At 44.3% G+C, this 13,074-nt stretch overlaps 1 protein-coding gene across 1 annotated transcript in view; it reads right to left on the bottom strand.

Annotated features, from left to right (window-relative positions):
- The window catches only part of ANKRD28 (ankyrin repeat domain 28), a 162,706-nt gene extending 151,384 nt beyond the window's left edge, over positions 1-11,322 (bottom strand). The window contains exon 1 of the mRNA XM_014517957.2: positions 11,252-11,322. Within this exon, the coding sequence (XP_014373443.1) occupies positions 11,252-11,266 (15 nt within the window). The 5' untranslated portion in view covers positions 11,267-11,322. The remainder of the gene's footprint in view (positions 1-11,251) is intronic.
- Positions 11,323-13,074: the final 1,752 nt, after the last annotated feature.

The raw sequence follows: 13,074 nt of genomic DNA, 5'->3' as shown, positions 1-13,074 counted from the left end.
GAGTGGCTCTTCTCTGGACCCTCTCCAGGTTATCCTCATCCCTCTTGAATTGTGGCGCCCAGAATTGCACGCAGTACTCCAACTGCGGTCTGACCAGCGCCCGATAGAGGGGAAGTATCACCTCCTTGGACCTATTTGTCATGCATCTGTTGATGCACGATAAAGTGCCATTGGCTTTTTTGATGGCTTCGTCACACTGCCGACTCATGTTCATCTTGGAGTCCACTAGGACTCCAAGATCCCTTTCCACTTCCGTGCCACCCAGCAGGTCATTCCCTAGGCTGTAGGTGTGCTGGACATTTTTCCTCCCTAGGTGCAGCACTTTGCATTTCTCCTTGTTGAACTGCATTCTGTTGTTTTCTGCCCACTTGTCTAACCTGTCCAGGTCTGCTTGCAGCTGTTCCCTGCCCTCCGGCATGTCCGCATCTCCCCATAGCTTTGTGTCATCTGCAAACTTGGACAGAGTACATTTCACTCCCTTGTCCAAGTCGCTGATGAAGACATTAAAGAGTATCGGTCCAAGGACAGAACCCTGTGGGACCCCACTTCCCACACCCTTCCAGGTCGAAACCGACCGATCCACCACGACTCTCTGGGTGCAACCCTCCAGCCAATTCGCCACCCACCGGACTGTGTAGTCATCCAAGTCACAGCCTCTTAACTTGTTCACCAGTATGGGGTGGGATACCGTATCGAAGGCCTTCCTGAAGTCTAAGTATACGACATCCACCCCTCCTCCTGTGTCCAGGCATTTCGTAACCTGGTCATAAAAAGAAACTAGATTGGTCAGGCATGATCTGCCTGCCACGAACCCGTGCTGGTTTCCCCTCATCATAATTTGTCCTGCCAGGCTCTCACAAATGTGAGCCTTGATAATTTTTTCAAAGACTTTGCCAAGGATGGAGGTGAGACTGACTGGCCTATAGTTGCCCGGGTCCTCCTTCCTCCCCTTCTTGAAAATGGGGACCACGTTGGCCCTTTTCCAGTCCTCCGGGACTTGGCCCGTGCACCACGAGCTTTCAAATATTCCCGCCAGTGGCTCTGCAATGATGTCGGCCAGTGCCTTCAGCACCCTCGGATGGAGCTCATCCGGGCCTGCCGACTTAAAGGCATCCAGTTCTTCCAAATGACTCTGCACCATCTCAGGGTCTACGCATGGTAGTCTGGCGCCTTGCTGCTGCCTCTCTACAACCCCAGTGAGAGACTTGTCGTGCAGGCAGCTTGAAGAAGCAACAACACTGTATGAGGTGTTGAGGGGAGAAGTAAGCAAGGTACTGGGGTGGAAGGCAGGGAAAGAAGGCACATGGTATGACACAGCACTGGCACAGTAAGGCGAGTGGGGAGACGAGGATGCTCGACGTGCAGCATGGTACAGTCCCAGCCACTCAGAAGTCTGAGTGACCCGATACAAAAGACTGTGGAGAGTCAACCAAAAAAAACCTAACCCACAAACCCAACAACAACAAACTGGTCTGTCTCACCAATTCTCCAAAGTTAAAGCAACAATTAAAATGTCTTCAGAACAAAATGACTCAAGAGAAAGACATAGAAGCAGGAGCAAGTTATTGGACACAGGTAACAGGTCCTTGGGAAACTTTATATTAGGTTAAGGAACAAAGAGCACTGCTGCATAGGCATAGAGCAGACTGAATCTTGACTGAACTACGAGAATACACAGCATGTTTCACATGAAGTAGTTCAGAATAGGCAGAGCTGAAACCAGGGCGATTCAAATTAAGAAAGAATCTTTTATATCTTAATTAAGTCCTCCTGGTGGGCTTCTTTTTACTCTGCATCAGATTATATTGGTGCAGAGCAGTCCCTGTCCGTGGTGCTTAACCAGCTAACCAGACTATCCAGTGCAGAAACTCTGGATCTGGATCGATTATCTAACTATAGTGCTGCAAGACTGGGTCTGGGCAGTCTGAGAACAGGAATGGCAGCTGAATAAGCAGGTCTATCAACCAAAATTGCCCCAGGCAGTATAAAGTTACAGAACTGATTACAGCCATCTATTGATTTTTGGAAAACACTTTGGAGGTGATATATAAGAGGCCTTAAACTCCAGGGAGAAAAGAAAAGAATCAGGCAATGAACTTTAGCTCACAACCCCATCAGGAGCAAAAAATCTGGCAGTTATCAAACAGATCTATTATGACCTAAACTCCCCAGGAATGGAAACTATTTTGGACTTCCACGGTAGCCACTCATAAGTGATAACAGACTGTGTGCTTAGGAAGTCTGCCAGATTGCCTCCAAGAATCAGCAAGGATCCATTAGAATTTATGCTATATCAATGGTCCCCACACAAGAGCCAATTTCTCTTTCAGACAAACCAAAGCCCATACCTTTTCACTTGTTGATGAAACACATTGCAGAAATACACTGCAGATGTGTTGTAGCACAAGATATGCACCATTTTTTTTTTTTTTTTTAAGAAACAAGCAAGAATGGCACTTGGTGGCTCCAGGGTCCGTAACACCGGGGAGAAAAACTACATCATCCAAGGACCAGATGCCTTGCCTGTACAAGTGGTCCTGCTGACCTTCCCAAACTGGCCTTAAAGCCTTGTGTGGAGAGTAGAGAAAGGAGTTCTTTGTGCACATTCTTGAATTCCTTCCATCACTTCACTTCTGCAGTGAGGCAGGAGGGAACCAAAACCTCCTTGTTCATTTGACATTTTGCTAGAGAGCAGAATAACATGAGCCATAGTGTGGTTGCTGCTGACATACAGCAATAACAGCTGATACCTGAATACCAAATATTCAGCCTAATAGGCTCAGCCATATTTATGTTTCTCCCTCCTGAATAATAACAACTGCACCAACAGAAATTTCTGTTTCTATTTTGACTAATGTATAGTTAGGGACCTACTGAAATCACAATTTTGCAGATTTAACAGACACTGCGAAATCCAGCATTGGCCACGAAATCCAGGGGGGAGGCATTTAGTAAAAATAAGTTTTCATGGTGCTGCAAACTGGTCACGCAGCCTGCCAGGGTGGAAGCAAGGCTGCCAGCACGAAGGGGAGCCCAAAATGGCTGCCACTCCAACCCCTCGCCACTGACTGGCTCAGGGGGCTGTCCATGATGTGGCTCTACCCCTCTCCATCAAATCAGTGGCAGGGCCACATGATGAATAGCCCTCATGACCGATCAGCGGTGAATAGCAGGGCTACTGGGACCCCTCAGCCAGAGGCTGGCCCCTTGATCTCCCCCCACACAAAATCCATCAGACGCCTCCTCAAATTTGGCAGTCCCCTATTTATAGTCAAACAAGGTTTCACAAACACTACTTCTGTGATGCAATAAGATTGTTTTTTTGTTGTTTATAAGGACAAATGCAATAGAGAAAGGGTACAATCAAGGCTTGCTGCCATCTCCTGCAGGGATCTGCTGTAGATCAGCCATGAGCTGACAAGAGAAAGTCCTTTCCAAGATATATTGCGCTAGACATTACAAGAAGACTCAGTGCCAAGGTGTCTGGACAGTAGTGTGTACTGATTATAGTAAGGTCCCCCTGTAGGTGCTGACAGACATGCAGCTCTGTACTGTAATTTATGGTGCTTCACAAAAAGTGCCACAAGTTACAGTGTTCCCCCCTCCCCACCCCAATCCAACAGACATTCTCCGTTTACTCGGGGGGGAAGAGGGAGAGGGTGATCAAGATCCACTTTGGAGCTGATCCAGTGGAAAGAGGCTGCCTGTCTCTCCCCTAGACTCCATGCCCCCCAGCTCCAGTACCGTCTTCAGGATGGAATGGGGGAAAGGAGGGGAGGGAGCTCCATCTGAGGTTTGCCCAGCCTGTGCTGGAGGGTGAGGTGGATGGATTAGAGCCCTCCCACCTCAAGGGAGCTCCAATTCACCTGCCCCACCCTCTAGTGCAGGCTGGGGAAACCCCAGACAGAGCTCTCTCCCCTTCCTCCCATCACAGCACTTCTATAAGAGCACAGCTATAGAGCATTTTCAAGGGGTCGATCACATGACAAACAACTTATGTCTGTGCCCTGTGATTCTTCACTAGATACCCTGTTGCTGATCCTGGGGGTAATACTGCATTCTCTGCCTCTTATTTACCTGATTTCTTACAGGGGCAAGTGTATAGATCCCTGGCTCCTAAAATCCATGACAATAGAATGCTCCACCTGTTTCCTCACTGAACAAGTTCATTCCCTCCAAAGACAGGCCCCTTATGGTGGCCTGTAAGTCGCTTAGTATTGCCAGACCCCTGAATATACAAGCCCAATTCACTGTGATAATTATGGCTCTGGTTATTTGACTGTGCAGACATATCAGCCAAGGCAAAGGCTATCTGTAGTGAAATTATCACAACCATCTAACCCTCCTTGATTAATTTGAACATAATTGTTCTGCAGGATTTTAGATACAGAACAGACTTCTTCCAATTAGGAAACCTATATTTGGTATGCAGGAACCACTTAAAGTTGAGCTGAGGTGGAAGAATTTGCTTTGGGGGCAAAGAGGTTCAACTTTTTGGGAGGGTGGGGGCTGGAGGAGTCTTTGTCCTTCAACATATATTTTATGGACTTTTTCTGCCCTTCCAAAACTCACCAGGAACCATGGTTTAAGTTGGGCGTAGAAATAAGTCTCTTGGGGCAGAAATATTACCTGGGGTCTGCCATACTCGTTTGCCAATTCTAGGATGCCTTCATACCACTGACATGCTGTTCCAAATATCCAAAAATGTTGAAGTCAGATGACTCAGAACAAGCATAAATTCAGGCTTTTTAATACTGCAATTAACTGATTTTTAAACAGTGTGTACATCTATACTTTCACCAAGATGTTCAGTGTGTGGTCATAAATGTAAGCAACTATACAACTTAATTTTTGTGACAGTTTTTTCAGTCTTAGTACCGTTCTTACTATTTGTATATTGTCACTGTGCTTTAACTTAAGATTGTATGGTCTTCAAATACACACTGAATAAGTAAGACAATTTGTCAAAATAAATATTTATAGTGGGAAAAATGGAAAAAAAAGAGAGAGAAAACAGTTGAAATAAGCTGTAATGCCCTAATGAATATGAGAATAGTTTTTCTGTGTGTTCCAGAATCACACTTATAAAGCCATATTTTCTACATTCACATCAATCCCTTATGCTCCACAAAATGCTTCAATAAATAAAGTGGGAAGGTTGAAATGAATCAGTGTACTGGTTTAATGGTAGTGTTCTATACTCCAAGTAAGGAGATATGTTTGGTTTCTACACTTATATTTTGTTCCTTTTTTCTAATTTACTTAGCAATACAGAGGAAAAAAAAATTATATACTCTAACATGGGGGTAGGCAACGTTTTTTGGCCAGCGTGCCGAAAACCCCCACAATGCCTACCTTGGAAGGTGTCAGAGTGCCGGCATGCCAGAAAAATAAAAACATGGCAAGATGCCCTGCTTGTGCCCCTCCACCCAAAGCCCCTGCCCCCCAGCCCTGCTCATGCCCCGTGCCCCCCACCCAAAGCCCCTGCCCCCCAGCTCAGGTTCCGTGGCCATCAGCAGCTACCCAGAACCTGGGCCAGCTGCAAACAGCTGCTGCACTCCAGGGAGGCAGCAGATACCCGTGATGCTCCCCGCTGTACTGCCCTTGCTACCGCTTCTGCAGAGCACCGTTGGAACCCAGCATGGCAGGGCACAGCGGGGGGCGCAGAAAGCTGCCTGCCACTCCCAGCTCCCCTGACCACACTTCCCCCGCAGGTAGGGGCAGCAGCGAGGGGCACAACCCTGCATGCTGCCCACGCTGCTCCTGTGCACACATGGGAAGTGTGGCCTGGGTTTTGTGGCTATCAGCAGCTACCCAGAGCCAGGGCCAGCTGCAGCCAGGATGCTACAAACAGCTGCTGCCTCCCCACTCCCAGCCCTTGGCTCCAGGAAGGCAGCAGGTGCCTATAGTATGCCTGCTGGGGCTGGACCGGGGCGGGGAGGCAGCAGCTGTTTGTAGCCTCCCTCCTGGCTGCAGCCGGCCCCAGCTCTGGGCTAGCTGCTGCCAGCCATGGTGCCTGGGCTGCTCCCAGCCTGGCCTGCAGCCTCCCAGCCACCTACTGGGAACAGCCTGGGCTCCTGGCTGGCAGCAGCTACCCCAGAGCTGGGGCCAGCTGCAGCTGGGAGGCTACAAACAGCTGCTGCATCCCCACCCAGGCCCCAGCCCCGGCCCCAGTGCATGCTGAGGAAAATGGCCTCACATGCCATGCTTGGCACACGTGCTGGGGGTTGCCGACCCCTACTATAACAACTTAACCATACTGGCCAGTATTAGGGATGTGTGAAACGGGCCACATTCAAATTGGATTTGGCCCAAATCTGAAGACTCAATGCCGATTCGGAGAATCGGCAATTCAGCCACAGACACAGCTTTAACTGTTTTTTCTACATACCTCAAGGTACCAGGCGTGGCTCGTAAATGCTGCGATGGTGGGGTGGATAGAGCGTCCCACAGGAGCACCGAGGGTGGGGAGCATGTGCTCAGGCCCCTCCATGCCTTCTTGGGGGCACCCTGGGTACGCCCCAGACCTAGGAGGCACCAGTCGCTAAGCTGAGGGGAGGCGGGGGAGGGCGGCGGCGTGCTCTCCAGTGGACCCGGAAATGGACTGGAAGTGCTTCTGGTCCACTTCTGGGTCTGCTGCCAAACATGCTGGGAAGCCCCTTTCACTCCTGTAGGATCCTCCATCCACCCCAGCATTGCAGCATTTGAGTCACCTGGTACCTTGGGGTATGTAGAAAAAACATTTAAAGCTGTGTCTATGGCCGAATCTTTCCAAATCGATTCGGAGAGATTGAAGGGTCTCCTGATTCAATTTGATTCAGATTCGGAGATTCGGCCACCAAATCGGGCCGAATCGAATCAGGGACTGAAGCTTCGCACAGACCTAGCCAGTATACCTTGTCCTATACTGATAAGTAGAGCTCTTCTGTTTGTATAAGATGCATTTCTACTGAGGAAGGGAAAGTCTACCTGTATAAAGTGTGCTCAAACTGTTAATCTTTATTTTCTGGTTTGCTCACACCAGAAGAATCAAGGAGAGAAGTAAAGCAGCACATTCAGCCTATTTTATCACTTCAAAGTTATCACTAATAAAGCAGCTATGTCAGACTCTCAAGAAAGTCCAATGCCTTTTCAAGCACAGAAACAACAATAATGATGTTGAGCCCTGAAGTTGAGGTGTAAAACAAAGGTTCTTTGGAACTTCCACTGCAGAATACATTGAGAATCTCAATTAGAATCAAACATAGTAGAAACATAGCCCAAAGACTCAAGGAAAAAATAATGTGAATCCAATTTGTAAACTCATCACAAAAGTACCAAACATCTGCTATTCCAGCTGACATCTGGTAATAATCTTCAGATTGACAAGAAATGTCAGTTTTAACATCAAACTAAAATTAGACAGACATGATTCTTTGATATCAAATGTACAATGTTAAATTGCAGGCAAGATTCTATCTTGTTTAGCCTTTTTATTTAAATTACAAAATACTTGGGTCACATGACAGTTCCTAAAATGTGTGCGAAACTGGAAGATTTTAATGATATATAAAGCATCCTGTGTGAATCATTATGCAAAATCCTTCAAACTATTTGATTATTCCACCACTAGTTAAGCTGTTCCGCTATTATTATTATTATTATTATTATTATAACAACACAAAGATAACAGGTGTTATCTGAATCCAGATCTGGCCTGCACACCAGAAGTTTCCTTCCTTTGCAGACAAAACTGGTTTTCATACACACGCACACAAAAATAAAGATTAGACAACCACCCCTTTGGGCAATGGCAACACTCCCATAACATCTTTAAAATTTTCCTATTTTTCTAATTGCACTAATAAATAGATTATTTCAACAGGAAATAACAGAAAGCATTTTTCTTTGTTTAATCTGCAGTTTAATAGTTTAGAAATGTCATTTTGTACCTCTCCATCCACCAATCCAGACTAATTATTCTGAATTTTCAACTATGAATAAACAGAGTTTGAAAAAAGTTCAGCTTGGGAGCCTATGAGGCTGAACAAAAAAAAAAAAAGTTTTGTAAATGTAATTTCCCTCCATAAGGCATGTCTCAAAACTAACCTACTACAATGCAAGGAACAAAATATTTTACTTAATTTTACTGAGGCTTAACTGAGGTTTATATTAGCCAACCATTTTGCTACATTAAAATTAAAATGTTAAAGTCAAATTACGAGATGCCAGAATTCACAGTACCCATCCAACCATAATTCTACCTCTTGTAGATGTAATTGTGACACAGCTAATTTCATGATTGCATACAATTTTTCTCATGCGATTTCTACCTTATGCAGTGCACAAATCCAAACATTTCCTTTTCCTCTCATGGACCCAGATTCTTGGCTTTGTAACATTTTCTATTGTGAAAAGGAAGCAACAAGCAAGCAGGCAGACTGAAAAAAAATGCTAAATAGCTATCAAAGCTGTTTGCTATTTCCTGTATGTGTTCTCATAGTGGCCATCATGTTGCACGTATCCTAATGATAAAGAATTAATTTTCCTTCTCACTTCAAGCAGAAGTAATTTTAATTTTTAGGGAACTCAGTGAAGTAATTACTGTTCATATCTGTGTATTATTTGTTTAAATCTACTGTACCCATGTTTCAAATAGCAGCAACAAAAATTAAACGACATTGAGATGAACTAATTTTCTGTGGCACATAAACCAGTGAATTGATGTTGCTAGTAATTCCTTATCAGTATTTTTGTGTGTAGTTTAAATGTGCCACAGAAGCACATTACTGGTCAAAATTGTAAATGTAAAATACAATTTATCCTAGTTGCCTCCACTGGACAACAATGAAAAGTAAGTCTTCAGAATACAGTGAAACTTCAGTTTACAGCTATGGTCTTTCCTAGTATACTTGTTTTACTTGCTACAGGCCAAGAAAGGAAAAAATGTCTTATATTCCCTAGCTGAAGTTCTGTGGTATCTTATTTGAAAACTAGCCATGACAATGTTCTGCAAGAGAGGAAAAGAGGAATCACACAAATCAAATATCCCTAGGATTCACACTTCAATAACACTTGGTCTAGGAACAGTTTCTGAGCTGCTTTACCTTTATCTGTTTATTGTGGATAAAATTATATCAGTTTAGGAGAAACCTATTCCACCAAACTTTACAGAGTAAGACACTGCATCACTTGAATTTTATGTTAGTAAAGTTAAAGAAACACAAAACTTCATCAATAAGCTCTAATGCTGAAGAAGAGGTCTTCTTAGACAAAGGCAGTGTCAAAGGATAATACCAAAACCTTATTTTGAGATTTGCTGCATGTCATAATTGTTTTTGTACTGATTTTATTGTACTGAAGTGCGGTCTTGCTGAGAAGCCCACGTTATGCTGTATCCATTTACAGCTATTGTCATGACTGTTTGGATTATTTTGTGCCAGCTATGTATAAGTTGATAGTTTGGGATATGGAATTAAAGGAGTAGGCAAAACTGCCAATGGACCCTTGCCACTATGTTCTAGGGCCAGAGCAAATGCTCTTTACAGTAATGAACAGAAAGGGAGCACCTGTGCACTGTCTGTCTAGAATTTTGGTTTGGATAGGGATGATCCCACCTCAGGCACAGGGTTGGACTAGATAACCTCTGAGAGTCCCTTCCAGCCGGCTTCTCTATGATTCTATGATGGGGGTAACAGTCTACAGTAAGCAGGGGCATCTGGAAGTAATGGCCCATCAGGCCAGAGGGACTCCAGGTACCCTAGAGTTTTCTGGCGATGACTCATGAGCATTAGAATAAATGTTAATTGGGGGATGACTTGCAGGCTTTTTAGAGCCTAGCTACACTGACCCCCGTTACCAAGACTGGTAGAGTCGGGAGGAAGGCCAATCTCGAGAACTGTGTCAAGGACTCTCATGGAAGGTGAGGTGTGGAGACAGGAGCATAAGAATCTGTATTTGTTTTACTTTTCTGTCTTCAAACTCATGGACTGCTTTGTTTACATATTTTTTTCATCTTAGCTACTAAGTTATTCTGTTGTTTGACTCCTTACTGACTTGCTGGTAGAAAATGTGATTTTTGGCCAGCTGATATTCTGTGCTGACTCTCTCCAGAAAGAGGAAGACCGATAATTTCTTTCATAACCCACAACTGGTGGCCACTTGGGGTCAGCAGAGATCCCTCACTACAGCTGCAGAGCCCAGTGTAAGGGCGGAGAAACTGAGGTGCCGACAAGAAACTCTCAGGGCAAGCTGCGTCTGTTCCTTGGGGTGAGTGGCAGGACAGTGGGGAGAAACTCAGGGATCCAGGGGTCCCTTGCAGATGGGTTTGAGACAGAACTTCTGGTGGCATACAGCAGATGTCATCACTAAGCCCCGCAAGATATACATGCCCAGGTAATTCTGACAGGTCCACATAGCTCCTCTACTCGGCAGCTCTGCTGCCAGCAAGAAGAACATTCTGGGAAGATATCAACTGAAGGGATCACTGCAGCTGGCAACATGCAGAGGACTATCTACACCAGTGGTCATGAACTAGTGGACCTTGATCCACTGGTAGATCTTGGAGTCTCTTGTAGTCTATCTGAGGCTGGGGTGGGGGGCTGAGTGCCCATGTGCATGCACGTGTGCGCCCCAACCCAGCGAGTCAGTTCATGGGGGAGGGAAGGGGCAGGGGCTAGATCAAGACCCCCGTGGTGAGGGACAGTGACGCAAAGGCAGGAGTAGGGGTAAGTTGAGCGGGGCCCTGGCCAAGTTAGACTTACCTGTTGGGGATGTGCGCCCCCAAATAATTTTTTCTCACTCTGCCTTGATCTGCCCTCCCTCCCTGCTTCCCTACCCATACACTTACCTGCTGGGGAAGGGGTGGGGGTGACAGCAGCAGCAGCTCATGGTAGATCTTGGGTCGCTTTTAAATGCCAAATGTGTACTTTAAAAGGTTGGAGACTACTGATCTACACAACCCTTCTGTCAGTGGCCTAGAGGTGAGGAAGTCATCCTTCCTTCAGCAGAGGTAGAGCAACTCTGCTAGCAGAAAGGGGCCTCGAGTGGAATGCATTCAATTTTGACAGTAGATATTATGAAGACTTCACACACTATATCAAGCTCCACATTAGAAAGCTACTATACAACTGGCATTCTTTGAACAATGAAACACTTTCATCTTGTACCATAGATGGGACTAAATAAAGTGATAGCAACATTTTCAAGTCACACTAAGTTAAGCCTTGAAAGTTTCTTTATATAAAAGATTCTGTAAATTTAAAAAACTTACGTGCATCGCTTCCATGAAGAATCTGACCAGATGAAGAAAAACTACCACCGGTTCATCTGGAAACAACAGCTAAGAACTAAGCAAGAACACATATTCAGTTGTTTCATATTCCTCTATACCAAGTTCTGTAAAACCAATTTTTAATTTGAAAGTATTTTTAGCCTTTCTGACTGCCAAGAGAGACTACAAGATACAAGTAAAATGATACCACTGATTGTTTGTGTAGAAAAGCAAAATTGGATTTTACAAAACTTTACTAACCTAACTGCAAAATAAGACTGTCAGGCTTTAAAGACAATTTCTTTTTCAGACAAATATCCTGATCAGTAACTGAAATACCACAATTTGTTAGTTTGTAATATAATATAAATGTTTTGTTTTTTTTTAATATTGAACAACATTAGTATTATTATCAAAAACTATTTCATCAATCAATACCAATCTCAACACCAAGATAGCAATTATCCCTTATAATCCTATTTACATTCAGACTCCTTAAGAACCGTCTTTTCGGTTGCGGATTTTTGTGCTTTGTCTCAACATATGGATTTGGGGAAGGAGAAGAAGGAATACTTTGAAATCAGTTTGAGCTGCATGACCTGGAAGGTAGAACAGAGAATGGTTTCACAAGCTGTCTGAAGAACTAACTCTTACTGAATTTTCTAAAAATTACAACATTCTGCTCTCCAAGCAAGAGCACTCCAATATTAAAAAATGTTCTTCCTTGAGAGTAAAATGTGGAAAATCCTTGTTCTGATAACTCTTCCGCTGTACAAGTGTCAATGTTTTCCTAGAGCTATCCTAGAGGTTTCTATTATTGTGATAAATTATCAAAAACTTATTTTGTAATGCAAAGTGCAAAGTAAGTGGTCTGACAAAAAAAAAAACCCAAAAAACCATGGAACACCACTATATTCCTTTACTTTAGAAAGTGCAGCACTTCTCGTTAAAATTATGCACTGCTGATTAAAAAGCAGCAGTAAACAGTTTTGTCACTTGGTGGCACCAAACCAAAGAAAATCAACATGAGCAATCTCAAAAAATGCCCTTAATCTAACTGAAAACTGCCATCTTTTCTTCCCAGCCACTATGCAGAATTTACGTGAGCTTGAAAATTAACAGTTACTGAATTCCCATATCCAAGATACAAGGGCCAAGACTATTTTGAAAGCTACCCTATTCTACACCTTCATCTTGCTGGTTTCCAGGTTCAACTGCCTCCAACTTGGAACATACATTAAGTAAAAACTCTAACTAACCTTATAAAATATTTGCTGAAAAGTTTTAAAGAACAGATTTAAAAAAAGCAAAAATTTAGGGGTAGTTAGTTATGTTAGTCAAAAGTCTGAGGTGCTTCCCTGCCCTGCTTTCCGCCGACTTTTGACTAACATGACTAACTACCCCTAAGTATTTATTTTGTTTATCTGTGCATTAAGCGACCCTCCAGCCGAAATAACTGCCCACCTTTGGTCTAGAAGCTAAGACCAGAACTGACTTCAAGGGAGTCTTTCAGGATGGAAATGGACATCTCCTTTGTGCAGCCATAAAATGTGTGTTAGCTTATGGCAGAAGAGCTTGGCAGAAGTGCATTAAGCTGCCTGGGCTCTCTAGCCTCCCCAGGGCAGGGGCATCTCAGGCACAAGAGGCCTGGTCCTACACACCTTGAGAATTCCCATGCAGGATCAAGCCCCTCAACCTTGAGCACCTGCCTCGCTTTCCCCATTTATCCAGGTGCAACGTCCAGGACTGTGTCTTGGTAAGCAGGCAAAGTCACGGCTGTTAGGGCCATGTGAAATTTTGATGGGCGTTGTTTCAAAGCTGTT

The sequence above is a fragment of the Alligator sinensis genome, unplaced genomic scaffold (assembly GCF_000455745.1).
Source record: "Alligator sinensis unplaced genomic scaffold, ASM45574v1 scaffold29_1, whole genome shotgun sequence".
Classification (NCBI taxonomy): domain Eukaryota; kingdom Metazoa; phylum Chordata; order Crocodylia; family Alligatoridae; genus Alligator; species Alligator sinensis.
Note: the sequence above shows the minus strand (reverse complement) of the source record. Positions and strands in the feature narration are given on the sequence as shown.